A 27,913-nucleotide genomic window follows, 5' to 3' on the forward strand; every position below is an offset into this window, starting at 1 on the left:
CTACTGAAGAGCAGCTGTCTCACACTTTCCCTCCTCCACACTCACTGAGACGGCTGCAGGTGACAGCCCAACTACAAAGCAGCCTTGTCCTCCAAGTGTTCATTGTAAGCAAGTTCAGAGGCTTAAAAAACCAAATCTTTTTGGCCAAGAGCCATAAGTTGAAGAAAGGAAACTTTTAATTTGGAATTATTACAAAGACAAATGGTTTCTCCAAGTTATTTTTATTCGAATGTCTGACTCAAAAGGTACCATAAAAAACATGCCTAAAAATGTACACAGCTTACACTTGACAGCTACAGACACTAGATCCAAAGTTTGGATGGCAAGGTAGCAAGAGGGAAAAGCAGTGGAGGTGGGCCGCACTGACCGGCCAGACCTCACGCCAACAGACCTGGTCTCCACCACTGAGATCCCACACAACTGTACATGTTTCTAATCGAGGTTCAGCTCTCCTCTCTGCGAGATTAAACGCCTCGTGACTCAATCCGAGTCACTGTCTGTCTCGGCTTCTTTCACGTCCACACTGAATTTGTATTCCTGGTCACATCCCATGTAAGCATCACTCATGAAGTACAGAGTGTAGTTGTGGGCACCAGTGGCCGGGGCCACAAAGTCAAGCTTCACCTAGAGAGAGCAAACAGAAATCAGGGTGAGCACGGAGGGGAGGGGAGGAGTTCTCACCCCGCCCCTGTCTCAGAACAAATGCTGGGGCCAGTGGACACTCACCTTGGCCTTCTGCTGCAGGGTCAGCCTCTTGATGGAGATGAGGCTATTGGACTTGGCATCTCCAATCACCACCCACCAGCCCTCTTCACGTTTCTGCAGTGACCAAAAGCCAAGAATTTCAGCATGTAAAACTTGATGGCCAAATGAGACCATGAGAATGTTACAAAAGTAGGAAAATGAAAACCAGATAGAAAGCTTTCTAAAATTTCTTCCTGGCATAACTAAGATTTTAAACTGTCTATAGTGTCTCAAATGAACTCAGTTCTTAAGTAGGTAGATGAACTCATTTGTTGGTTCTGACTCATCTCCTCATCCCAAAGTACCTTCTCCCAATTAGTGCCTGCCACCGAATCTGAGATTCCACTATCAGAGATCTAGTCTTTGGGTCCTGGCAGCTTTGAGCTCCTCAGAGACCCTTTTAAGAAAAAGGCATATAAGCCAGATGAGAAAAACATGCCACCATACCAGGAGAGAATATCCACAGGAGGCCTTTCCTCTATCAAGAATCCCTCTCTGCTGGCCACTCCACTCTCAGAAAGCCCAAGTATTCCAGTTTAAAGCACTCTTTCCTCAGAGCCTATTAAACAACTAGTTTGAGGGCCGGCCCCGTGGCTTGGCGGTTGAGTGCGCGCACTCCGCTGCTGGCGGCCCGGGTTCGGATCCCGGGCGAGCACCGACGCACCGCTTCTCCGGCCATGCTGGGGCCGCGTCCCACATACAGCAACTAGAATGGATGTGCAACTGCGACATACAACTATCTACCGGGGCTTTGGGGGAAAAATAAATAAATAAAATCTTTAAAAATAAATAAAAAAAAATAAACAACTAGTTTGTAAAATTAAACATTATAGTGTATCTGGCTTCTGCTTTCAACTTTCAACTATTCTCCCATCTACGGGATCAGATTTTCTTTCTGCTGGTAAAGAACCAAGCAACTGGAAGCACAGTGAGTGAGAAAGGAGAGAGAAGAAACAGCAACTAGAAAAGCCCAACTGTCCTGGAGCCACTTAAGAGTTACAGACAAATGCATCTTAACAGTCAGAGATGGACAATTCTGCACAACTGAACTGATATTTTTACCAGTCATCTCAATTGTTTTAAAGCAAAAAAAAAAAAACACCCATTACCCCGAGATTAATTCCCAGCATTGTGACTTAATCATTTCTCTCAACTTCCCTCCCCTAGTGACAATGTGCCCTGTACCCCGACTCTAGCCAGTGGACAGGGCCTCAGGTAGACACCTGGTGAAGCCAGCTAGCAGGACATACCTGTGGAAAGAGGGGTGCAATCACAGGGCCCGTGACCTCCTCCTCTCGCTCCAGCTGCACCAGCACCACAACTGGCCCGCCACTGTGGGGGAGAGAAGCAGGGCAGCACGTCAGCCATGTGGCAGCGGGGCCACAGCACACCAGCATGCTGCACCCAGCGGGACCCCGCCCTGGCTCACCTGCGGATGCCGTCCTTATCCGCCACTTCGTAAGACAGCTCAATATTCGGGTAGCGGTTACAGAAGCGGGCCACGTCCGCGATCTGGCTGTCAGACAACTGAAGCAACGCATTTCGTTCTTCATCCTCCATCTCCATGATGTCGAAAACACTCTCCACTCCCTGCAGCGGGTATCAGAGGCCAGGAGAAGAGAACACATACTAACAGCAAATGAAACTGGTTCCAAATAGCTGCTAATTTTACTTGCTACACTATCAGATCATCTAAAGCAGACACGGCTCCAGAAAGAACACAGCGCACAACTGTCAGGCTCTCTAGTATCTCAGTATGTTACACCTCTGTCAGAAGAACCCAAACTAGAAGTTTCCCCTGCTGTGACTCACCTCCCACAACTCACCCCTGGTCTAGGACGCTCAGCCACTCAACACTCCAGGTCCAGACCCAGCTCACCTTGTCTGTGCAACGTTTGATGTGCTCTGAGGTGAAGTGTGGCAGCTGTTTCAGGTATGAGTCCTTCGACCACATAGCTTGGGTGACCATCTGGGCCAGTTCCATGGCGGCCAGAGCAGGGCTGAGCCACCCATTGCTGGAGAGGACATCTACGCAGGCCTGGATGAGCCGGATTGCCTGAACAGGGACAGGAGTGCAAGAGCAGGCGGGGCTGGAACTGCCACTTCACAGGCCACCACTGGCCCCTCCACCCCATACCCACACCCGCACCCACACTGTACCTTGCTAAGGATTTCCTCTGTATCTGACTGCAGCTCAGCACTCAGCTGCATGCGGGACAGGTGAGCCTGCAGGAGCAGGTTGGTCTTCACGTGTGGGTCATTGAACTTAGGGTTATTCAGCTTGTGGGGCACCTTCTGAGCCAACTGGAAAGTGGAAGAAAAACAGCTGGTGATCAACAGGTGACCCTGCCTGAGATGAGCTCTCAGGCCAAAAGCACCACCTGTCCCAGGCTCACAACCCTTCAAAACACAGAGAGGTGTGGGTGGTGGGGGTAGAGATGTGTATGGAGGTGTGTGAGGGAGGTATGGAGGTGTTGGGAGTGTGCTGGGGTTTTCCTGTGGTGACAGGGATACCATGTGCTCTGGGCACACAGGCCAAATTTCAACTCCAAGGATGTTCTCCTGAAGCCAAGATGTCCCCACCTGCCGCAGGAGGTTGTCTTCATGGTGCCGGATGGGAATGTTCTCATACTCTGCTGCATTGGAGATGATCTCGATGAGCCCACGCACCTTGGTCTTGGCATTCAGGGACATGCTGAAGAGCTCTGACAGAAAAAGGAGATTTAGGAGGAGTCAAAAGCAGGCAGAAAAGGAGCAAGGAGGAGAGAGTTAACTGCCTGGGCTACCCTAGCTCTCCCCTACAGGATGTCCCCCTGACAAACACATGGGGCACTGGAATCCCCATCATCTCTCATCCCCATGGGCTGCAGACCTTTGCATAAGATTTCTTTAGCTTAGGCACCCCACAGACACAGACACAGCCCCTGCTGGCCCCTCACCAATGGTGGTGTAGTTGATGTAATAGTAGGCAGCAATCATGCCCAGGTTCAGAGGCGCCACATCCATCTCATCCTCAATGCTGATGCACTTGGACTGCTCCAGGTCACTCAGGGTCTGCTCCACGAGCTCTGATAGGTGGTCAGACAGGTGACGATGGGAGATGCCTGTGAAGGTGAGAGGTAAGTGGGGAGTCACAGGGAGATGGCCAGCAAGGGCTGTGAAGACCACAAAAGGATAATGTGTGCTCCAAAGTCCACTGACCCTGCAGATTGTAATAATTGGGGTTCTGTGTCATGCGGCGGTACAGAAAGGTCCAGGTGAGGTAGTCCACAGCATCCTGCTTATTCTCAATGGTCTTGGTGACAATCTCAGCATTGAAGTGGTCATGCATACAGTGGTCCAGGTGAGACTCTACTGGCAATGGCTCATATAAGAACTTTTTGAAGAAATCCTGTGGATGAGGGGAGGGAGATAGTAATAAAAAGTTCATGACAACACAGTCAACAAGAAGGGCCAAGGGCAAATTAAAAGGGGATGGCCCTTGTGTGACAGACACAGCTAATACAAAAATGGAAGAAACCAGATACACAGACAAGGTGAGCTGGGTCTGGACCTGGAAGGTTGGGTGTGTATTCTGTTCCCACTGGCATCACTGTCATTTTTACAGTGGTATCAGGGTATGCCGAGACACACAGGCTGAGCAGTGCATAACGAAAGACAGAACCAGCCAGAGAGCAAAGACCTCAACACATGGAGTCAATGGAGAAGCAAAACAAAAGGCTACAAAATCCCATATGGCTGAGAGGCTTATTACAAAAGCAATGTGGAAAATAAAAGAGGCAGAAGTTGACGAACATAAAAAAGTAAGTAAAGACATCTATCCAAAGAGAGATTAAAGAATCTGTTCTGAGGCCCAGGATCTCCAAGTGGTGCAAGAGGCCAGGACTGACCTTTTTGGAGCCCTGGCACATGATAACGCAGCGCCCCTCATCGTCCTGCAAAGGGCGGTTGGCATGCCCCACCATCTGCAGCACGTCGTAGATGGGGTAATCCACATACCTGGTGACCGAGGGGAAAGGAGGCAAAGGTGCGTCAATAGAGACTGCACTCAGGGGGCTCTGACTCCCTAAACGTCCAAGAATAAAATGCAGATATGGGGAGACAGGGGCAAAGCACAGCAGAACTCTGCTGATGAGCTCCTGCGCTTAGGCACTAGTTTCCCTTGCGTATCTATACATCACTGTCGTTTTCAAGTATAAGAGTTGCCACTTTGTTGGTCAGGGTCCTTGAACCAAAGCTATAAACCCACCTAATGCCAAAAGCAAAACCACTCCCTATTAAAGGATCAAATATCTAAGTCAAGCTTCCTAACCTGAACAGCTGCACATTTCATGAGTCAGCAAGTCACCTGACTTAAATCCAAACTTAGAAGCAGGTTAAGACATTAAAAGTAAGCCCATAAAAATAACACTCATTTCCAAATAATCTGCGTTTTGGGAAAAAAAATATTTTTAAGGGTTAAGTTATTCTAGCTTTTTCTAGAAAAACCAAACCTACTTCTTGTCACCACAAAGGTGTGTGACCTGGACCAAGTCACTTTCCCAATCTGTAAAATAAACAAGTTAACTACATAATCTCTAAAGTTCCTTCTGGGGCTGGCCCCCGTGGCTTAGTGGTTAAGTGCGCAGGCTCCGGTACTGGTGGCCCCGGGTTCGGATCCCAGGCGCGGACCGATGCACCGCTTGGCCGGCCATGCCGAGGCGGCGTCCCACATACAGCAACGAGAAGGATGTGCAACTATGACATACAACTATCTACTGGGGCTTTGGGGAGAAAAAGGGAAAAAAAGAGGAGGATTGGCAATAGATGTTAGCTCAGGGCCAGTCTTCCTCAGCAAAAAAAGAGGAGGATTGGTGTCGATGTTAGCTCAGGGCTCATCTTCCTCACAAAAGAAAAACAAACAAACAAACAAACAAAAATAAAGTTTCTTCTGGCTTAAACTTCCTGTTTCTCCAACTTGCTGAAATATGGGAGGACAACTATAAAGGCAAATGCGAGCATAGGTCCTGAGACTAAAAACTCTCTCAAACACCTGGCTGTAGTGGAATCCTGGCTAGCTGTTTATTTCCCTAACACTTCGTCTTCATGATTAACTTCTGGATCTGCAAATGACATGTTCATTTTAGGAGAGAGGTTCCTGTTAAGGCAGAGCACAGCGAGACTCACGCATGGATTTTGCCATTGTAGTACTGGGTGTCCATGATGATCACCAGGTGGGCGGCCACATTCATGCCCCAGCAGAGACTCCGAGAAGCTACCACCACCTGGATAGCCCCTGAGCAGCAGAGGGGAGAAGAAGACTGAGTGCAAGGCACCTGGGATGAGGCAGGATGTACTGTCTCCTAGGCAGGCAGGAACTTATCTTGTGTTACGCTTCAGAACTCAGAGCAAACCTTGCTAGAAACAAGGTCTGATGTGACTAAGAGGGCCAAGGCAGTACTATAAGAGGTGGCGCCATGCCACTGTGGCCCTGCTTGGGGGACTATCCTAGAGGAAACAAGGTAATGCTGGAACAGAATCCCAAGCCCAGGGAAAGCTAAGCTTAGACACCTGCCTGACAGACCAGCCTTGCTGACTGGAGGTGCTAACACCAGCTCAGCCATGGGCTGGCTCAGTACACGGCAGCAAAATCGAGCTCTGAGTGTGCCCCAAACCAGACAGATTCAAAGGTCAAAGAGTGACAGTAAATGATTCTGGCAGGAGCATCTCCATTGCAGCTCCACCAAGCAGTGTCAAAAGGATGATACTCTGCATGAAATGCCACAGGTCAACACGACCACCCAAGGGAGGCTCACAGTTCTACCATTTACTACCTCTCTGGGGTCTAACAACCTTGGTGAGTCTGGTAGCCATGGAAAACTAGGTCTAGTGGCCAAAGGTCCTGATCTAGAAAACAAGGTTCTGAAATAATACAACCTTATGTGCCTGCCTGTTTTTTCACCTAGCAAGTAGGGATATTTGTCCCACCTACATCACAAGGTTATTGGGAGCATCAAATGAGATAATAGGGCCGACCCCGTGGCTTAGCGGTTAGGTGCGCGCCCTCCGCTACTGGCGGCCCGGGTTCGGATCCCGGGCATGCACCAACGCACCGCTTCTCCGGCCATGCTGAGGCCGCGTCCCACATACAGCAACTAGAAGGATGTGCAACTGTGACATGCAGCTATCTACTGGGGCTTTGGGGGGAAAAAAGGAGGAGGATTGGCAATAGATGTTGGCTTGGAGCCGGTCTTCCTCAGCAAAAAAAAAAAAAGAGGAGGATTAGCATGGATGTTAGCTCAGGGCTGATCTTCCTCACCAAAAAAAAAAGAGAGAGAGAAAGATAATAGATAAAATAATCAGCAAAGTGTTTTGAAAATGACTACGGTGCTGTAGAGAAATATCACCCAAACCCTAAAGTTTAATACATACCACCTGTGATACCCTTGGATATACTCTCACTCTGTGCCACAAGATTTTCTTTACCTGAGCTGAAGAGCTGTTCCACCAGGCGTCGCTCCATGGGGCTGAGCCCCTCATGCAGGTAGCCCACCCCATTCAACAGCGTTTCCTTGAGCGTGCTGTCACTTAGTTTCTCCAGGTACGGGATCAGATCCTTCTCGGTGCAGTGCAAGAACCTGGCAACACAAGCACAGCTCGGAGCGGTTCCAATCCCTAGCAAATACCCTTTAAACTGTGCAGCTGCCCAGCCCCTAGCCAGATGGGGGTTAACGCCACCCTCAGAAACAGAACACCATTCAGGGTGAGCCAACCTCACCTGACCCAACTCCCCCTCACACCAAGCCCCAGAAGCCAGGCCCGACCCCACCCCACCTCTGCCGCTGGATGTCTGCTGCACACGTGGTGAGGATGTCAATCGCAGTGAGGCGGGTCTGCTTGCGAGACGGAACAAAAACAATGACAGGCTTCTTAGGAGAGTGCTTGGTGATAGCATGGTATACAGGCTTGGCCATGGAGAGCAGGCGAGTTTGTGTATGGCTAATGTTGAAGCCCTGGAAACCAAGGAAGAAAAAAAGAGACAAGGGTTACAAGACCTGGTACTCTGCATATGAGCCCACATAGGAATGAGAAGAATGGGTCCTACCTGGATGTGCAGCTCCAAGGGTACAGGACGCACGTTAGGGTGGAAGTTGAAAGTGGAGGTGGCACTGCACCCCAGCCAGTGGGCCACATCCTTAGCATTTGAGAGCGAGGAGCTAAGTGCCACAATGCGAATGGGTCGCTCAATCTGGGAGGAGATGTAGCGCATTCGGGAGCAGATCACTTCTAAGACAGGCTGGGAAAGAGGGAGGAGGGAGTTACTACAGGCCCAATCGCCCCATCCTCTGCCCTCAGTTACCCTTCCTGTATAGCCCAACAACCTCAAACAAGCCCCTAATTCTTCCTTCTAATTGGGGGCTCTCCTGTCTTTGGTTCCACCTCCTCCGTAACAGCCAATCTCCACTAAGCAATGCTATTTTCCAAAAGTACTACAAATAAGTCTCACATCATCCTTTTGGAATTAGGTGACAAGCAGAATCCTCTTGGGAGAAGCCCCTAGTCTCTGGCCTCAGACCCAAACATAAAGCCCAATGCCAAGGTCACTCGGCCAGTCACAGCCCCTCTTCTGTGTGCAAGATCAAGCCATACCCCATTCTCGCCCCCGATAAGGTGGACCTCATCCACCACGAAGAGGTTGATGTTCTGGACATTCTTGCGCTGCTTCCACCGCCGGGAAAGGATGTCCCACTTCTCAGGGGTGCTGATGATGATATTGCCTTTGCCCAGAAGCTTCAGGTCCGTGCTGGTCTCCCCCGTCAAGAGCACCACCTTCTTGTTGAGTCTATCCTGGAACTTCTCATACCAGTCCATGTAAACCTGGCAGGCAGGGAGATGGAGGGCAGAAAAATATCAGGCTATGCCAGACATCATTTCCTTTATTATGAGAAAAACCTGAGAATCCAAACAAAGGGAACTGCTGATCTCTAGATCTTAAGCTACTTTATAATCCTACACCAGCCTTTACGTGATGGGATTGCTTTTCTTTAAGACACAAACTGAGGAAATGACCAAGAAAAAGCAAACAGTCTTGCCCCAGTTGACCCTGCAAATTTCAGGGCATAGAAAACTTTGATCTGGACTCACAGATGAAAACAGCTTCCAGGAAAATTCACACATGACACAACACCACATCACACACCTGCTCTGCCAGAGCCTCCATGGGGGTGATGTAGACACAGCGCCCCTCTGAGTTCTGCAGCAGCATCCGCAAGATGGCAAACTCCGCACAGATGGTCTTCCCACTGCCCGTGGGGGCCCCCACAAACACGTTGTCGTCACTGTTGTACACGGTATTAAACACTGAAAATGGGCAGAGAAGCAGTGTGAATACTGAGGAGAGAAGAGACTCAGACCACTCATCAGAACAGAGAACAACCTGAGAAACTCAGCCAGTCAGCCGTGGAGTGCAACAACGAAGGGGTGATGGCATGAGGGCCTCTAACTGCAGCCGGGCCTGCTACACCTCTCCCCCCTCATTTTCTCCCTTCCACACAAAAGGAAGAGGGGAAGAGACCAAGATCAAGAGTTCAGGTCCCATGGAGATTTGTGGGACAACAACAGAAGCAAAGGAGACCAAGTAGCCTTCTTTGTTTCTCTGCTGGTCTTCTCAGAGACCAGGATGCAGAACAAAAGGGAACTGGCTACTTTTCTCTGCCCCTCCAACACTCTCTTATGTTTCTTGGAAACAGTCGCATATAGAAAGAAGGTAAAAACCTAAGCCCTGGCATCAAGACTAGGTTAAAGTCCAGGTTCTATTTATTAGCTGGTTCAAGTGGGATGCCTCTCTATGCCTAAGTTTCCTCATCTATAAAATAGGACACTAACAGTAGTATCTCGAGTAGTAAATCCCTCATCAGATTGGCGGGAGGAATGAAAGAGAAAACATCCAGGATGTCCTCAGCCAAAAGTACGCAGAGAAGAGGGCGTTCTCTGTGAATGTAGTAGTCATTTAAAACCATGAGGGGGAGGAGGCCTCAGTCAACGCCACACACTCTGGTTCAACACATGAGCATCAGGCGCAGGCATCCAGCCTCCTAAGCCTGAGAAGGACAATGCACTGTGATAAGACTTTGCTCTACAGACCCTCCCCAGTGAGACATGCAAAGAAGCAAAGCAAATCTAACAGTAACCGAGGACTCTGAGAAAGGAAAACGTCCTGGTGTGCTCCAACAGTTGGCCTCAATGAGCTCCCATGCCTGCCAAGCACCTGAGCATCCTACTTCCTTTCGTGCCACAGAACACATCTGTCTCTAGGTGACCTTAAAAGGCCTCCATGGGAACTGACCGCCTGGGGATGGAAACACCTACCTTGGGTTTGGATGGGGTTGAAGAAAGGAAATTTATCTTGGTAAAGGCTCTCAAAGGCACTGTTTCTAAGGGCTGACACAGGCAAGGGCTGCAGGTCCAGAAGCTCGGTTGGAGGTGGGTACTTTTCTGGGAGGATCAGGTGCCGGAAAGAGACAGGCAGCTGGGTCTCACAAGCTGCCAGAAAAGAAATGGGAAGGGTAGTGAACAGTCCTCTCTTTACCCAACGAACTTCCAGAGCCCCTCCGTGCACAATGGAAACCCCAAGGCAGCCTATATATCACTCTCCCCAACAAAGTCTGGCCCAGTACAAAGTACAAGACATTCTTACAATTGCCCCGGGAGGACCTGTCCCTAGGGGACCGTGCAGAGGAGACACACTCACAGAGCCAGCGGTCAGACACCACGCGGATGAAGTACTGAGGGGGCAGCGGTTCAAAGACAGGCACGAAGAACGTAATGAGGTGCTCGTCCTGGGCATACTTGGCCTTGAGTAGAAAATACTCATGGTGCAGTATCACCTCGCTGTCCACGTCCTCCACCAGAATCCAGAATGCCTCTGACGAACCATGGACCTGCCAACACAAGCACAAGTAAAAGGATTGTGAGCCAGTGTGGGAACTCAGCACCTCCAGTCCAGCTCTCACCAAGATCACTCTGAACCCAGTCCCTCTGCCAAGCCAAACCTTACCTTCTCATCCCACTGGAAATCTGGTGTGATGGTCAGCTCCACTTTCAGTGTGGAGCGTGTGATAGGCTGCAGGTGCACCGACAACTCCAACTTGGGAAACAAGTGGACATATTTGTGGATGGTCTTCCCCATTTTCGGCATGCGGATCAGCTCCCCTGTGAGGACATGAGAGAGGACATGGGCTGCAGCCCAGCCTGCCTAAGGTCTGCAAACTAGGCCCTGAGGGCCACCATGGGAAACTGGCAGATTCTGCTCCAGTGGGGCAGGTTCTTCCCTTCACTCTCAGTGGAGCCCAGAGGATTCAAAGTCCCAAGACCAAGAGTTGGCCTAGTACTTCAGTGGGACATGAGAAATGAACACAAGATATTAGGGCACAGGGCCTAGGAAGTAGAAAGTATAAAGGCTCAGAAAGACATCTGAGCTGTAAGGACAAGAAGAACGACAGCATCCCACATACCTATCTCATTATGATTCAGGTCATACAGACGCTCAAAGGGGAAGTTTTTCTTCTCAATCTTCTTCACTACCTCCTCAGGGAGTTTCCGGAACTGGCGCAGAGGACACATGGACTGCCACCTATCCAGGAAGGAAACAAAACTAGTCCCTTGTGCAGGGCCTGGAACAAACTGCCCTCATCATCGCTTCCAACAGATTAGCCATGACCACACGAGACACAGTCATTAAAGAAAGACATTCAAAACTGTGCCAGTAGTGAGACCTGAGAGCCAACACTCGCCACCACCCTCCCCTCACTCCCCAGCTCCACCCCAAAGGGCCTTCCTTCCTAACTTTCACCCAGGTACATGTCACATTTCATGCACCAGAACCAGAAATAACATGCACTCTAAGGCTTTCTCTCTACACCCTCAGCCTGGGGACCCCAAATCATGGTGATCAGCCTCCAGCTCACTGCACCCTTACATGCGTTTGTCGATCATCTTGCAGAGGTTCAGGGTCTTGTCCGTAAGCTGTGCCCAACCCCGGTTCAGGACAATTTCAAAGATGGCACGCATTAACCGGCCAGCCGACTGGGGAAAGATGGAGCATTCCCTCTGTTAAGTCCCCACTATCTCCAGACCTAATAAGCCACTCTACACACAGTTTAATTATCTCAAGCTCTGATGCAATCAGCCACACCAACTCAAAAACAAAGTCCCTCTGTAACTACTCTTTCCCTCTGTAACTACTATTCTATACAGTAGATGCTTGCTGAACACAGAACAGTTAGAAAAGTGCAGCTCGAGCTCATTGCACAACATTTTAACGTAACGCTCACTGCATGATTTTAGCATTTAGGGTTCTAGCAAGAGTGAAGGTGCTAGTGACTTGCCCACAGAGGTAAAGATAGAGAATAGTTAATAAAGCCTTTTGCCATTTATGGATTTATTTATGAGCCCAGCAGCCACAGTGGGAAGTCACTCTCTATAGGGAAGCAGACACTATGTCTTGCGGATCTCCCTGTGGAGCCTCCCCATCACTCTCTCTCAGGGCCTTACCTTTCCCACATGCTCAAGATCGGTAAAATAGAGTGGCTATGCCATACATGCATCAAGCAACGAGCCAACTAAGGCAAAACTCAGCATTCTTTCTCCCTCACTAGTGTTGGGCCTACTTTCTCCAAGAGATACACCGCACACAAAGAATTGGAACTGTTTAGGCCCCCTCTCCCGGTGGCACACTCTGCACTCACCTGTGTAACATATACCATGTCGGCCATCAGTGCAAAGCCCTCCAATTTCAGCTGGGAGATGAAGGCTTGGAGAAGCACGTTGATCTGGAAAAAAACCAAGTCACCCAGAAGGAGGCCAATCATTGAACAGTCCAAGAAAGTGAATCATATTTCTGCTCTGGGTATACATGCCAGGTAAGATCTTCTATAGCTCTTGATGTACAGACATTAAATAATTGTTATTCCATACAAAAAGAACACGTGAGAAGGATGCAAAAACTGACCAGGTTACCAAGTACAAACTCAAATTCAAGATTCATCTTTTAAAAGGTTATGAAAACTACCTCATCCTTATTCCAAGCAGAGAGGAGCTGGGCTCACCTTTGCACTGGGTTCCTCAATGCTCTCCTTTACAGGGATGGGCACCCTTTCCAGCAACTTCTGCAGCTCCAGCTTCTCCTCCTGCCACAAAAAGTTAACAGATCAAGGAAAAGCCAGGTGGCCGAGGAAAGAACCCATCCAGAGACTTGGTGGTGAGTACCAACTCACCGTCCCAATATGCTATGTGGACTTACCTCTCTCACGGTGATGTTCTTGAACTCTGAGGACAACGAGAAGACTCTGAAAAGCTCAATCTCACTCAGGGTGGGCTTTAGCAGCTGGTTGTAGGTTTGTACTGTATCATTGGTGATGTAATAGTGGCTGGCTATCCGGCCTAGTTCTGTCACCTATGAAGAAGACTCAGTCCAATACCAATCATTAACAAGCCACAACCTCTCACTGTGGACAACAGATGCCCACTGGATGAAGTCAGCAATACAAGTGTCTGGCCCAAGCACATGAAGAAAGATGGTACAATAAACTGGCCTACAGTGAATTGATGCCCACACAGAAAAGACAGCTGAATTAGCCACCTCAACTCAAGTTACAGAAAGGAGGCACTGTCAGGCTTTATTATACCATTTTAGAAGTTCCTAGGATCAAAGGGCACAGTCCAATCCCACTTGTTTTTCTACTGTTCCAAGCAATGGGCAATTAGACAGGCAGTACTCAAATCAAGACAGCAACTTAAAAAACTGTCCCCTTGGGCTACAACTTTTGCTGAGACCTTTGCCTCAATCCCTCAGCCCACTCACCTGGAAGTTGCCTGTCTTCTTGTCATACTTGACTAGATTGTTCTTATCTAGCATCAAGGCAGCAGTATGAACTAGATCCAGTCGGCGCTGGTCCAGCAGGGGATCTCCCTTGAGGTCATCGTGAGAGATGCCATAGAGGGTTGGGGATCGGAGCATTCGGATATACAGGTAGGCATAGCCCAGCCAATTCACTGCATCCTACAAGACATTGCTTGGGGTCTTAGCATAGAGAACTGATGTCCAAATGCAAAGTTTCCCTGGATCACTTAGAAATTAATTCCCAACTATAAGGATGTGTGTTATATTGTCTTCTGAATGTTTATATTTCATTTTTAAAAAGGCAAAGAGTCCTTTCTAAGATCTTGGTAACAAGGGGAACTGTCAGCCATAGATCCAAGCTTACCAGAGCCTGCTTACACCGAAGATGTGGAGCGCAGGGTTGGAGGACCCTAGATGCTGGTGGCCCATAGCTCCACAACAGAGACCATCCCTCTCCTGGTACTTTGGCCTCTCTGGAGAAGGCAAACAGCAACAAGGGCAGAGACCTTCCCTACCTTTGCATTCTGGACGTTCCCCAGCACGATTTCCGCATTGAGCATGTCAGGCAGCTTTGATACCATCTGGCTCTCGATAGGAAGTTGCTGATTGAGGAGGGACAGATAGTACTGTAGCTCCCCATGAGATGTGATGAGTATGCCTTCGCCCTTGGTGTCATACTGGGGTCTTCCAGCACGTCCCAGCATCTAGGTCAGAGACAGCAAGAGGGCTATGGCCACAGAGCTTCCGGGTGTGATTCTGAGAGTCCACTTTACAGAACCTTGCCTTCCATCTGCCATCTTTTTGGTATTCTTGCATTTTATACACACAATACTTTTCCCCACGGAGAATAAACTCAAAGGATCTGTACCTGCAGAATGTCCAGTGCCCCAAGTTCCGTCCAGCGCCCCTTCTCTGGACTGTACACCTGGGTGCCCTTGATGATGACTGTATGTGCAGGAAGATTCACACCCCAAGCTAGAGTTGCTGTGGAAACTAAAACCTATGGAGGCAAGGCAAAGTAATAAGGAAAACGGACATTACCACCAGAGGGTTAATATCCCCAATTTCTCTAGGTAACTGGCCTCAGAGCCTCAACAGCACTGTGAGGTGGGTCCCACACCTGTCAATATAACAGCAGAATAAAGAGGAAAAGAGTCCTTAGGTTCCTCATCTATTCAAGAATTAACATTTCAAGGTTCTAGAGACACCTAAGAGGCTGAAGTGCAGACCTATATTAATCAACTTAAGGTTACTAGACAATTTAATTAAAAATACAGGCTATCCTGAGAGAGGAAATTTGAACAAAGTCCTGACCTTATGAGGCCTTGTTTGGCAATTTCTGGTGTGACCAACACGCTTGCTTTGCTATGCTTCTCAGACACTTCCCTAAACTCACTTATCTTTCCTCACGCAGTATGTGAAGAGCTGGGAGAGGTGGCGTGAAGTTATGTTTACTGTACCTATCACAACCCTCTGACCTGGGGTACTTGAGCCAGAAATGATAAAGTACCAGGCGCAAACATACAGCACAACCTTTAACACTTTTGACGTTTCGGATCTTCTGAAGTCTGTGCTCTGACCACCCTCACCTGAATGTGTTTATCAGCAAAAAGATCCTCTACAAGCGTCCGGTCAACTCTGGTCATGCCTGCATGATGAATAGCAAAGCCATAGGGCAGAAGATCCTTTAGCTCCAGGTTCTGTGGAAGAGAAAAAGAACAGGTGATGAGGTGAGCCTTCCTGTGAGAACTCTCCCAGAGACTAAGTAAATCTTTTCACGTGAGACCCGGCCCCTTACCTATTCCACATAACCCCATCCAGACAATCAACTTTAACCCGTGTGAAACAATAGCACCATGATGCAGTCCTAGAGGATTGTCTGGACAACTCGGATTGAGCCAGTTACCAGGTTGGAATGAGAGAACAGGGTCTGTCTCTCCTCACCTTGCACTGCTCAGCTTCTGTCCGAAGGACTTCTGTGGAGGCTGAGCCCTCTCTCAGAAACAGACCCAGAGTGTCCTTCTCTAAGCACATGTCCCGGATGGCCCTGGCTGTCTTCCCAGTCTCCTTTCGGGAATGGACAAACACCAGCACCTAAGGAGAAACCACAGTTTGCAACATCAAGAGACATAGCTCCAACAGCTGCTCCACCAGCCCTGGGGCACCAGCCGGCAGAAGCAGAGGCTGCACCACTGTAAGGCCAGAAGGCAAGGTCTTGAAGAGGAGCAATGGCAGGAATGTGTGGCTTAGAAACCTGAACAGGGCCAGCAAGACCCTAAGCGAATGAACTTACCAAGCACAGTGACAGAGTCCTGTAACCGGGAAACTAAACTAACTCTTAACACCCTATCTTTAACAGCAAGTTTAAACATAAGATGGATGCTAATTCAGGAAGCTTGATTAAGAATTTGTGTCCAGGCACCTGACAAGATTGTAAGCACCTAAAGAATGTGTCTGCAAAATAACAGCTAAAATATTATACAAAATAATGGGCACTGGCCTTTATAAAAGGACTTAGGAGATAAGTCTCAGTATGAGACTAGCACCATTTTGTAGGAGAGAAAGTCTTCCGAGTGTTTAGTGCCAAGAAAAGATTTGTCTCTTCATCTAAATTCATATGCTTCTTTCTATCAGACAAAAATAAATACATAACCTGTCACTTTTCTTTAGCTTTTGTCTTGGTTAACATGGCTACACTTTAGTGTTCAATTACAAAATTATGTCATACTTTCTACAAAATGCCATCTTTCACTAGTTTTTAATTTTCATCTTTATTTTTACTGTGTTATATTTTTAGTGTAAGCCACCCAAATGTTTTATGGGAGGACCCTTGATAATGTAGATAGACAGACTGATTATGTGTGCCTGGGGATTTCTTTTTGGCGAGTTTTTAAATTACAAATTCAATTTCTTTAATGGTTATAGGACTATTCAGGTTATCTACTTCACGGAGGCTGAGTTTTGGAAGTTGGTGGTTTTTGAGGAATTGGCCCATTTCTTCTAGGCTATCAAATTTATGTGTTAAGTTGTTCATAATATTCCTTTATTAGCCTTTCAGTGACTACAGGTTCTGTGGTAATACTCCATTTCATTTCTGATATTGGTGATTTGCGTTGTGTCTTTTCTCCTTATCTCTGTCAGTCTTGCCTGATGATCGCTAAGTCAGAAATTCAAAAGAACAGAGTTAAAGAATAACAAGAAACCATGGACAGACCTGATTTTTTCCAGCATGTTCCATGATTTTCTCATAGACTATTTCATTCATGATCTGGAAGCGCTTGATAGCTTTTTTCTCTGTGATGCCCACGTAAGTCTGTTCCAGAGGCACTGGGCGGAAGCTAGAAGTTCAGTTAGACAAATGAGGTTTTTTGGCACAGAATACTGAGGAAATAAACAGTCCTTTTCACTGCCCAGGAGCGACAGTCCTCTTTTTGGATTCACAACACATCAAAACCCAAAGGCCTTCTAAAACCCAATCCAACAGGACTCCTTGGAAAAGGGAAAGGACAGCAGGAAGGTCACCCTGGCTGAACTTCTCCCATTCTTTTCTTGTACCTGTTGTCAAAGTAGAAGAGGCCCTTGGCAGGATCGACACGCAGAAAGGTGGCCACATCTTCATAGTTGGGGAGAGTGGCGCTAAGACCGATGAGTCGGACATCCTCTTGGGTCATTTCAATGTTTCGGATGGCCCTGGCCACCAAAGCTTCTAAGACAGGACCTCTGTCATCGTGGAGAAGATGGATCTCATCCTGAAGAATGGGAGGGCAGCAAATTACCTCTAGAACTAGAGAAATGTAGCCCTCTTTCCTGACAGTAGTCCCATTCTGTAGGTACATACTTAATATGCCAAATGAAGAAGACAAGAAAAGGGCTCCCAAGCCAGAGAAACCCGAAGGATGAGACAACATTCACCGTGAAGTGGTCCAGGAAATAACATGCTCTGACCATGAGCTGCTTTGCTACAGTTCAGTGAAACATAGCGCTTTACGGCAAGAAAATCTGATACTTCAGGTAAATGAGTTCATAACTTCACTCAAAGGTAAATTTCTTTACTAAAAAGGAAGCTTCTGATCAGAGCATATTTGTATCAAATAAAGCTTCACCTCTGGGTAATTATCCTTACCAAGAACAAGATACCCTCCATCAAATAACAGTTCAATAGCCTAAGGCAGGGCTTCTCCAGTTTCAGCATGCAAACAAAGCAGCAGGGGATCTTGTTAAAATGCAGATTGGGGGCTGGCCCGGTGGCGCAGCAGTTACGTGCTGCGGCCCGGGGTTCACAGGTTCAGATCCCGGGCGCGCACCGACGCACCGCTTGTTAAGCCATGCTGTGGCAGCGTCCCATATAAAGTACAGGAAGATGGCCACGGATGTTAGGGCTAGTCCTCCTCACACAAAAAAATAATAAAAATAAATAAATAAATAAAATGCAGATTGTATTTCAGTGGGTATTCAGCAGAGACTCTGCATTTTTAACAAGATTTTGAGTAGCAAGGCTCTAAAGCTGGGATTGGCAAACTTTTTCTTAAAAGGCCAGACAGCCAATATTTTAGGCCTGTGGGCCAGCCAGTCCCCGTTTACAAATACTCAATTCTGTCACTGCAGCACAAAAACAGCTGCAAACAATACGTAAACAAACAAGTATGGCTATGCTCCAATAAAACAAAAGGCAGTAGCCACAGATTGCCAACCCCTGGTCTAGAACACTGAAAATCAGTATGTGAGGTCTCCTTTCTGCTTTCCCAGACAACTTAAAGAAACTACACTCAGACTCAAAGTCATCCCTCCCTGGGTACTTCTGTGTAGATGGAACGTAATATCCTGACTCCTCATTCATTCCCACTGAGAATGGACTATTTATTTATAAAGCCCTTTAATGTTCTGGGAGGACACAATTAGTTTGTCTGTTTACATTTATTTCAAAACATTTCAGACATAATAAAGATATTCTTACATAGCAAACACCGTGCACCTACTGGAAAATTTTTCAGTTAAGTGCAGATTCTCATTTATTGGTAACAGCAATGCTGACAGTAGCTGTCATTACAAAGGCTAGTGCCTGGAGAAAAGGCACTGAGCAAATGTTTAGCGCTAAAACTCACCAAGCTGTCCTTGACCTGGCCGGGTCTCTACATTCCCACTACATTACCATTATGTTCCCACTCGGTTCCCCCAGCACTCCCTGCTCACCAGAATGATCAGCCGCACCAGCTGGGTGTAGGTGCGCTCGCCACCCTTGCGAGTAATAATGTCCCACTTCTCCGGGGTGCAGACAATGATCTGAGTGGCGCTGATCTCCTCCTTGCACAGCTGGTGGTCGCCAGTCAGTTCTGCAACAGTGATGCCATATGTGGCCAGGCGCTGGGTGGAGGAAAGGCAAGTCAGGCAAGAATACTTGAAGGGGGCCCTGATACCACACTTTCTATCTGGGAAGTCTGAGTGTAGGGTATTGGAAGTAGGCATCGGCCCATCAGGGAAATATCAGGTGAATTAGACCAATAATATGAGATATTTCTAAAACGAATCCAAGCACTCAGGCAAATGAAGCAGAAAGAGAATCTCTGGGAGCTCTGCACACAAGAGGGGGAAATGGAAAGTCGTAGATAACAGGACCTAGAATAACACCTCTAGGTCTATTATCAACCACATCTATGTGAGTGTTTCATAAAAACGCCAATAATGCAAATGATAACAACCATAGAAAAATGCTATGGAGAGGATGAAAGAAAGATGGTAAACCCCTGAGAAAGTCCAAGATAGGTCCAGGACATTCTTGCTTTAGAAACACTCTATACCTGGGTCAAGTTCCATCTTTGAAGTGGAAAAGAAACACTGTGTGAGGCATTCCAGAAATACCATAATACAAGAAGCAGTGATGTACCAGGCTTGTTCCCAATACTTTGACAACTGCACCCAATATATCCTGGAGAAAAGTTCTAACCTTTCCAAAACTGCCCACCATCTCCTGCACCAAAGACCGCATGGGAGCAATGTAGATAATCTTGAAGTCATCCACGTTGATAGTGCCGTCCATGTTAATGTGTTTCCCTATCTCTCGGAGCATACACATCAGGGCCACATTGGTCTTACCAGCACCCTAGGACAGAGATCAAGGATGAGAAGGCCTGTTTACCTGGGCAGACTCACTGCCCAACTTCCATGGACTTATCACCAAAAGAGAGAATAGAGCATGTCCTGGGAATTTGATCCTACCATTTAACCCCTTCCATCAAAGAATAAAGAATTGAGGGGTAGGGGTGGAGATGAACAATCCTGCCACCAAAAACATACACCACGTTCCACAAGAAAAAAGCAGCCAGGGCAGTGCTTACGGTAGGTGCGCACAGCAGCAGATTCTCATCTGTCTCCAGAGCAGCACGGTAGAGTTTACTCTGGATCCGATTCAGCGTTTTGAAGCCCTCAAATCCAGCTTGGGCATACTTGGGCAGCTTCTCCACTGGAAGCAGTTGCTAGAAGAAAGAAATGCTATTCACACCACACTGGCAGCATCCTTGAGCAGACTGTGTTTTTGCAGGATTTCCAGGATTGCATTTCCTGGCAACCTCCCTGTGTAACTCTCCACTGAAAGCCAGACCAGAGAGATCAATATTGTCCCCTGGGCTCCAAATCAAAATGGGAAAACTCTGAAGCAGTGTCCACTTCTGGAATAAACTACTGATGAGACAAGGCCACATTCTGGTTAATGGGTAGAAATCCAAACCGGAAGGGAGGTGAACTGAGCCGAAAACCGAGAAAAGCAATTCACTCACTTCCTCTGAGCCGAAGGGCTTGGGCTTCAGAGCAGGCACATGCACCTCTTCATAGCCCTTGCGCTGGCGACGGAAGGATCCATCAGGAAGCTGACAGCGTTTATTGGCCATGAAGTGGCTCCCTTGGGTAAAAACCAGGTCCTCCAAGTCCAGAACCTGCCGCGGAGCCAGTGCCTGGGAGTATTAAAAACAAACATACAAAGGAGGTGAGCAAGTGAGCCAATGAGTTTTCCATCCATCACAGCCTTGGAAAGGGCCCTGATACCTACCTCTCCACCCTGGTCCAGATCCATGGTTTCCAGATCTGTGTCCATTCGGGACTGACGCACTCGCTCTCTCCTGGACCTTTCCTCCTGTAACGGGGAAAGATAAAAAGAATAACAACGATTCATCACCATTCTAGGTTCTTGTCCTTTTCAGTCCCTGCTTAGCTGAGCTGGACGCATGGGTGCTGCCTAGTTAAGTCTCATAACAAAAAGACGTCTCTTTATGTTCAGCCACTTGCCGTGGGGACCGCCAGAATGATGAAAGCAAGCAAACAGCTTGAAAGGGACAATGCACAGTGCAAGATTTCAAAAGCAGACATTCAGCATCAAGGGCTATCCCTGAGGGGTAGAAGTGTGGGTCCTGTGTTCAGCAAACACATGCGTTCTGTTCCTGTGTTTTCACCAGATGCCATGATATACTGTATAAATAAACAGAAAAGGGCCTGTGGTTCTGGTGAAGATGGCAGCAGGTCAGTGGTCTCTCAACCACGCCACGGTGAATGTGTTGATTCTAATCTGTGCCACTGACAAACCTCAGAGAATTCAGAGAAATACTTTACTTCTTCAACCTCCTCTTTCAATAGGAACTTAGCTTTATGCTGCAATCTTTTAGCCAGTGTCTCTTTTCCAAAGCAGATGAAGCAAACACTCTAGCTCAGGAATCAGACCAAGGATAAACCAAGCCAGCCCTCACCCGGATCAGGTCCTCCTTCTCAGTTTCGTGGAGCTGGTAAAGGAACTTGGAGAGCTCTGGATCAGCCTCCATCTTTCCCATGATCCTTTCCTTTTCAGGTTCACTCTGTGCACTGGCCAGCAAGGTACAGTATAAAACTGCCAACAGCCAAAGGAAGAAAGGGAAGGTGAGAAGGAGGGGGTGAGAGAAAAACAATTGTCAACCTTGGGGTAGAAAGAAAAATAAATGACACCAGTACCAAAGCTGTGAAGGCAAAATCGCCTCCCATCACACATGTGCCTGGGCACACGAATACACGACAGGACGGTCCACCATATACTCACTCATCATCCTGTGCTGCCGCAACACTTTAATAAAATCAAAAGTGTTGAATCCAAGGAGCAGGACCAGCTGGTTCTCACATTCCCGATCATCACTGGCCGTCTGCAGGAAAGGTAACAGCGTCAGTGAGGACGCAGCCATCTGCTTCACACAATGTTCCATCTGCTAAGATCCGCTGAACACAGCAGTGTGATCTTGGCCATACCTTCAAAATCTCCAACACTTCATCCGCCTTCTTCTGCGACACAATGGCATCATCATAGAAGCGACTGAGCTGCCGCTGGAGCCAAAACGCATCAATATCCCGGGGGTGCAAATCCTTCTTCTTGGAACTCATCAGTTCACCCGAGGCTACAAGCTACAAAAGTAACCAGGCACCATGTCTGTTTGCCCCAATCACCTTCTCATCACCTTGCAACAAAGTTCTACTTGCCCCCATAGCCTACCTTGTTTTGAGGACTTTCCAGAAAGAAAAAAACTCTGCTATATTGAGTTCAGGAGCACACCAAACTAAGATTTCATCAACATATGCCTTTGGGAAGAAGGATGACTGACTGAAATCTTAAGAAAAACACTACATGTTTACTATGGCTCACCCTATAAAAAGGTAGGTCAATAAATAATATATAACAGGACCTAGGTGCAGGAAAGAAGCACTACACTCAGAAATAACCCAGGCTTGCAGCAATGGGCAAGAGCAAACTGTACTTACGTTAGCCGAGAGGGTGCAGCGCACCACAGCCTCATCCCCTTCCATGTCGTCATCAGACGCCTCTTCTCGAACCTCCCCATACACATCTTCATCACCTTCCTGTGGAAACAGCCCCAACCCCAACTCATGATTTGAAGCTGATCCTGGCATCACCATAGAACCTCTCCCTTGAGTCACTTAAAATTAGCTCCACGGTTAGAGCAATGGCTTTGGGGGTGAAACCAATAGCTTAGTGGAACCAGGGTCAGCCTCATTCCAGAGTACATTTAATGGAATGACCTCCCTTGTCTAAGTCCACTTGGCATGGATTCATTAGAAGCGTCTCTCTTTTCTGCTTCTTACCTTAGGCTGCCACAGTGGCAACCAACTGGATCACAGCCTCTCTCATATACACACAATCAATAAAAGAAAAAAAGAGCTATCAGCTGGCAGGAGAGAAGAGCTACACAGAAGCCTGCCTGGGAAAGCACACAGTGATCCAGAAACGTAGAGGCACACTTAGCTTACTCACCACTGTCTTTACTCCCACACTTGCTCCCCCTGTACTGTGGACTGAGCACAGTGTCATGTTAAAAGCAGGCACTTAATAATAAGGATTTGTTAAATAAATGAACACTACAAGCAAATTCTTTTAGTGTGCTGCTACTTAAAATCATAAATCCTATTAACTATACTGCAGGAGGGGCTTAGCAGTCATCTACTTCAGTCATCTATTTGACAGATGGAGAAGCTGAACCAAAACGGCCTGCCCAAGACATAGGACCGACATTCAGACCTCCTGGCTCACAACTTGGTGCTGCTTCCTCTGACTCTCCTGTGCTACCCCTTCTTCCTGTCCTACTATATGATATTCCAAGACCAGCATTTTACCTTTCAGGAGCCAAACTCACCCACTGAGAACTCTAGGGCAAATTTGTAAATTTTTTCAAGTGCCTCATTTGTTCCTGTTTGGTTATATTCAAGAAATTCTGATTAGATGGTAAACCTCAGTGGCTGCTGCAACTGTTACTTAAACAATCATGCACAAAATACGCCCATGCTCTTGGGCAAATGTGCATTCTTCTGAAATTGGCAGTAGGACACAGTACTGCAAAGTGGGAAATTATCACAATAAGGTTAAAACGCAGTAAAACATGGTGGCATACATCCTCAATGAAGGTATACATGATATCTATCTTTTGTTTTTCTTTTTGCTGATCCACTTGATTTTAAATTATTATATTAGTTTATATTTATAAATTTAAATATGCTTTATAAAACCTAAAGATAACCGTAACAATTTTTTAGCAAAACAATATTTATGTCCAAGTTTGACAACCACACAACACCATACAATTTATCTGGCTTAAGCTAAGGAGCTTCTTTACATCCCCTCATCTTAACAATTGCAAAAAACGAGAACAGACTGGTTCTGTTTGCTTCATCACTCACCTCCTCATCAGACTCAAACTGTACATTCACACCATATGTCTCATCAATGTTATCATCTGCAACGATGAGGGATTGAAAACAAAGGACAGTGATCAGTTAGTGAAAATGAGGCACAATGGAGCTAGTTTCCTCCCCAAATGCCTGACCTGTGTTCCTTCTGATAGATCTACGGTCTAAGGACACACGAAGACACTCAAGGATCAGCATCAGAGAGCCATCTATGCTGCCACCACTGAGGCCTTCTCCAACCTGCCAACCCTGGACGGGACCCTGTTCTGCTTATTCAACCTCTTGAGTCCCCCCAGGCTCTGCCCAAGCTTTCTCCCAGGTTCTTTACAACGAAAGGGTCTCACATTAAGAAACGGCTGCTCTCATCTGGGGATTCTGGTGTCCATCAATCACAACTCCTCAGTAAACACCAAACAGGTTATAGGAACTCACTGACACAGCCAGAGGCTTTAATGACTGAGGCTAGAAGATCACATTTAGGGGCCACCAAGCAACCAGTTAATATGATCAGGACATTAGGAGCTCAGTTACCCATATTCTGGATTTCCTTGTCTCCACCGTAGTCTGTGATCTTTTTGCCCAAGTTCACTAGCACATGGTATCTGGTATCATCTGTCTGACCCAGTAGCAGGTCAATCTCCTTTCTCCTTTCCTTGTCCCGAAGCTTTTCATTCTTTAGGACAGCTAGAACTTCATCAGCTGCCCCACAAAGGATATCACGTGGCTGGTGGCAAAAAGAAAAACCCCAACAACAAACATTTAGAACAATGAGAAGTAGAACATCACCGACCAGCTTAATGTGACAGCAGGATGTGAAGAGCCATACCTCTTTAAAACCTGCATACCAAGTTCTGACCATCTTCATTCATGTTAATAAAAAATGCCACCAAGAGTCACACCATTGAAGAACGAGCCTTCTGTTTTAAAAAAGACTAGGTAGGTAGTCTTAGGAAGCAGAAGCACACAGCTTCCACAACAGTCGGCCACATTTCTCCAGGTGGTAGAGACACTCTGCAGTCCTCTTCTAGTCTGTCAACTTTTGGCAATTCTTTGTCCTCACCTCCTCTAGCATCCCCCTCAGCAGAGCCTCTCAGGGATTCATAAAGGTCCTTAATCTAATTACACATGTATAATGGTTAAGAGCACAGATTCTGGGTACAGACTACCTGGGCTCACATCCCAGCTCTGCCAAATACTACCTCTGTGACTTGGGAAAATTACTTAACTATTCTTTGCCTCACATTTTTCTTCTGTAAAACAGAAAATGAATATTAATAGCACCTAGTCACAGAGCTGATGTGAAGACTGAAAGAGAGGAGACACACAAAGTTCTACCCCACATAAAGTGTTCAGTAAACAGCCACTTCTGCAAACGGGTACGGCTCACACAGGAAAATCCACAGACAAGGCTCTTCCGGTACCTCCCAGTTGTGACTCTCTCCCTCTCCAAAAACATGGTTTCACCCTCTGGCTGTCTCACCTGGTCCCCGAGGGCAGCCTGGATGAAACTGAGCAGCACCTCATAGGTCTCTCGGGTCTCTTTAGTCTTGGGCTTATAGATGATGCCCACCATCTCATCAATGCCCTCCGAGAGCAGAGTATAACCCTTCATCTTGTTGATGTCATGACGGTCCTCATCACGCTTTCTTCGCCTAATGGACACATAGTGTGATGTTGAACAGACAGAACCTTCTGTCCCAAAGGCAAGACGAAATCAAGCCCATTCTCCTCTTCTTCTCAGCTTCATGGCACACAGGTAGCATTTAAAAACATGAATCTGTACCTCAGCAAATAATTCCCTTTGGCCTTAGTCACTAGCAGGAGTATTTTTTAATGGAAACACAGTAACAGAAAGGGAATCCTCTGTCATTCTCTCACTAGATGCACTATACATTACAATGAGACCTCTTCCTCATTCATTTAAAAAAGACAACCCTTACCAATGTTACCTCAATAAAAAAAATAAATAACAAACAAAATAAAAATAAAAAAGACAACCCTTACCAATGTTACCTCAATAAAAAAAAAATAAGTAGGGCCGGCCCCGTGGCTTGGTGGTTAAGTGCGTGCACTCCGCTGCTGGCGACCCGGGTTCGGATCCCAGGCGCGCACCGACACACCGCTTCTCCAGCCATGCTGAGGCCGCGTCCCACATACAGCAACTAGAAGGCTGTGCAGCTATGACATACAACTATCTACTGGGGCTTTGGGGTAAAAAATAAATAAATAAAAGTTAAAAAAAAATAAATAAATAAACAAAATAAAAATAAAAAAGACAACCCTTTTTACTTCGTATGACAATATTATAAAATCGGATTTTGATTAGTTTTTCACTCTTGACACATTTTCTAGCCAGAGAAACTGAAGCTCCAAAGGAATCTACTACCATTGATTCCCAACAAATTATAACAAAACTGGAAAAGAAGTCATACTCTGCAAGGTGGACAACAAATGATGTATTAACTCATTTCAAACATAACTACTTTAATCAAAATTGTGCCTACAAATTTTTGAGACTTCATCATGGGAAAGGAGGAAGACACAGAGATGATCAGAATCAAAAGATAATGGTGAGATAAAGTTCAAAAATTAAGTTTTGAAATAAATCTCCCAAAAAGTTAAAAAAAGCAAACAAAAAAACCCACCTGTCATTCACGCTATGGATGATTTAATGTCAGTTTAATAACAAAAGTAGGAAGTGGATAACAGCAGAGGAAAGAAGTAGGGGTGGGAAATTAGTAACTGAAGGAAAAAAGAGTTACTGAGACAAAGGAACAGCAAGGGTCTTGAAAATATCGGGAAGAAAATTAAGATGTCTCTGTGGACCAGAAACACATGTTGGAAAAAGGTCTAAAAGTTGTTTTCCACTTTAGGTACACTTGATAAAGCCAAAGAACCTTTTAAATCTCATGTTCTGTTTGTACCTTTACTCAGTTGTTTTAATGCCACTGATGTCTCCTCTTGCACCAAGCAAAACACTGCTCAAATGCTCAAGGGAAGATGGACTTTGGATCTGAAGAAGAGTCATTTTCCCCTTGGTACTCACTTGGCTCTTCTTTCCTCCTGCATCTGTGGTTTGGTCCGTTGAGCCTTATCTCCCATCCGGGTGCCCTCCAGCTTCCCCACCAGGGACAGCACCTCTCCTGTGGGTTCATCCCGGCGGGTCCGGTCAATGAGAGAGCGGTCAGCTTGGAGGACAAGATTCGAGTTCTGAAAAGATCACAAGATTATCGAAGCTCTGACATAAGCAGGGACAATTTACACATCACAAGGATGCCAGCTGATGATAACAAAAGAAGCAAGAATCGGAGCCACTAAGTGCTGATAATGACTAGCCGGAATAAAAAGATGTCTTCCTTAAGAAGAAATAGCATCGTATAATCGCGGATGAGCAAAGGGCAACCAAATCAGCTGAACGATCCTCGCTGCTAACACTGCCCATAACAACCCACAGCTGGGAAAAGCGGCGAGCATGTTGGGGGTGACGTGTGGAAGTGGGCGGGTATAAGGCTGAGGGAACAGGGAACAAACACTGCTAGCACAGCTCTTAGCCCATCCCGCCCGCCCCAGACCCCGGCGGGGTTACTCATACACCCCCACCTCGTGTACCCCCGCTTCGGCCCGATCTGATTTCCCCTCCGCTTTGGCGGTTCTCCTGTAGGCCTTCAGACTGAGACTCCCTCAGCCTCCCGCTGCCCGCTGGGCTCCCTAACCGGAGTCCTCCCCGAGCCCACACGCACCGCCTTGTACTCGTACTGCAGGCTACGGGCGGTCACATCCGCCATGGCGGCGGCTGCTCCGGGGTCTCAGAGCTCCGCTCCCCGCACCGCACGCTACAGACCGCTCCGGCTCTACGCTCCTGCCGGGCCGGACGGACGCAGCACACACGCACCGGAAGGAGGGAAAAACGGGCTCCCTTCCGCTTCCGGGTCGCGCGTCGGAAGTGTGGGCGGGGCGTGTCTCCAGCGAGTGCGTGCCGCTTCCCCGCGGCCTTCTGGGCGGGGTCGGCGGGGCCGGCGGGGCCGCTGTCCCTGAAGCCCGGGGCAGCCGACCGCGTCCTACTCCCCCTCCGCATCGTCTCAGTGT

At 47.3% G+C, this 27,913-nt stretch overlaps 1 protein-coding gene across 1 annotated transcript; it reads right to left on the reverse strand.

Moving 5' to 3' along the window:
* Window positions 1-205: 205 nt before the first annotated feature.
* SNRNP200 (small nuclear ribonucleoprotein U5 subunit 200) lies at window positions 206-27,712 on the reverse strand. The gene is made up of 45 exons (XM_004435816.2): window positions 27,568-27,712; window positions 26,874-27,037; window positions 25,308-25,479; window positions 24,359-24,551; window positions 23,819-23,874; window positions 22,388-22,486; window positions 21,881-22,033; window positions 21,678-21,777; window positions 21,355-21,491; window positions 20,664-20,747; window positions 20,395-20,568; window positions 19,957-20,094; window positions 19,566-19,721; window positions 18,815-18,985; window positions 17,180-17,373; window positions 16,839-16,962; window positions 15,569-15,718; window positions 15,214-15,324; window positions 14,493-14,624; window positions 14,140-14,328; window positions 13,586-13,783; window positions 13,025-13,177; window positions 12,831-12,911; window positions 12,471-12,554; window positions 11,702-11,808; window positions 11,238-11,356; window positions 10,781-10,935; window positions 10,475-10,664; window positions 10,093-10,266; window positions 8,924-9,084; window positions 8,374-8,601; window positions 7,829-8,020; window positions 7,558-7,736; window positions 7,210-7,361; window positions 5,911-6,019; window positions 4,635-4,743; window positions 3,946-4,135; window positions 3,684-3,848; window positions 3,328-3,449; window positions 2,905-3,048; window positions 2,624-2,800; window positions 2,174-2,334; window positions 1,995-2,076; window positions 727-819; window positions 206-624 (listed from the first exon to the last, which is right to left on the reverse strand). Exons 1-45 carry the CDS (start codon window positions 27,610-27,612, stop codon window positions 481-483), a joined length of 6,411 nt encoding a protein of 2,136 aa, XP_004435873.1. The 5' UTR covers window positions 27,613-27,712; the 3' UTR covers window positions 206-480.
* Between the last annotated feature and the right edge of the window lie 201 nt (window positions 27,713-27,913).

The sequence above is a fragment of the Ceratotherium simum genome, chromosome 40 (genome assembly GCF_057802395.1).
Source record: "Ceratotherium simum simum isolate JZ-2026a chromosome 40, ASM5780239v1, whole genome shotgun sequence".
Taxonomy (NCBI): domain Eukaryota; kingdom Metazoa; phylum Chordata; class Mammalia; order Perissodactyla; family Rhinocerotidae; genus Ceratotherium; species Ceratotherium simum.

What these genes read in the sequence shown, in the direction of transcription:
- SNRNP200 (XM_004435816.2), bottom strand. Translation starts at nt 27,612, where the DNA reads ATGGCGGATGTGACCGCCCGTAGCCTGCAGTACGAGTACAAGGCG. An exon ending in AACATGCTGGAAAAAATCAG is followed by an intron (nt 15,719 to 16,838) that starts GTCTGTCCATGG and finishes GTTTCTCCTTAG; the next exon opens with GTGCTGGTGTTTGTCCATTC. An exon ending in TTGAGGAACCCAGTGCAAAG is followed by an intron (nt 12,555 to 12,830) that starts GTGAGCCCAGCT and finishes GTTTTTTTCCAG; the next exon opens with ATCAACGTGCTTCTCCAAGC.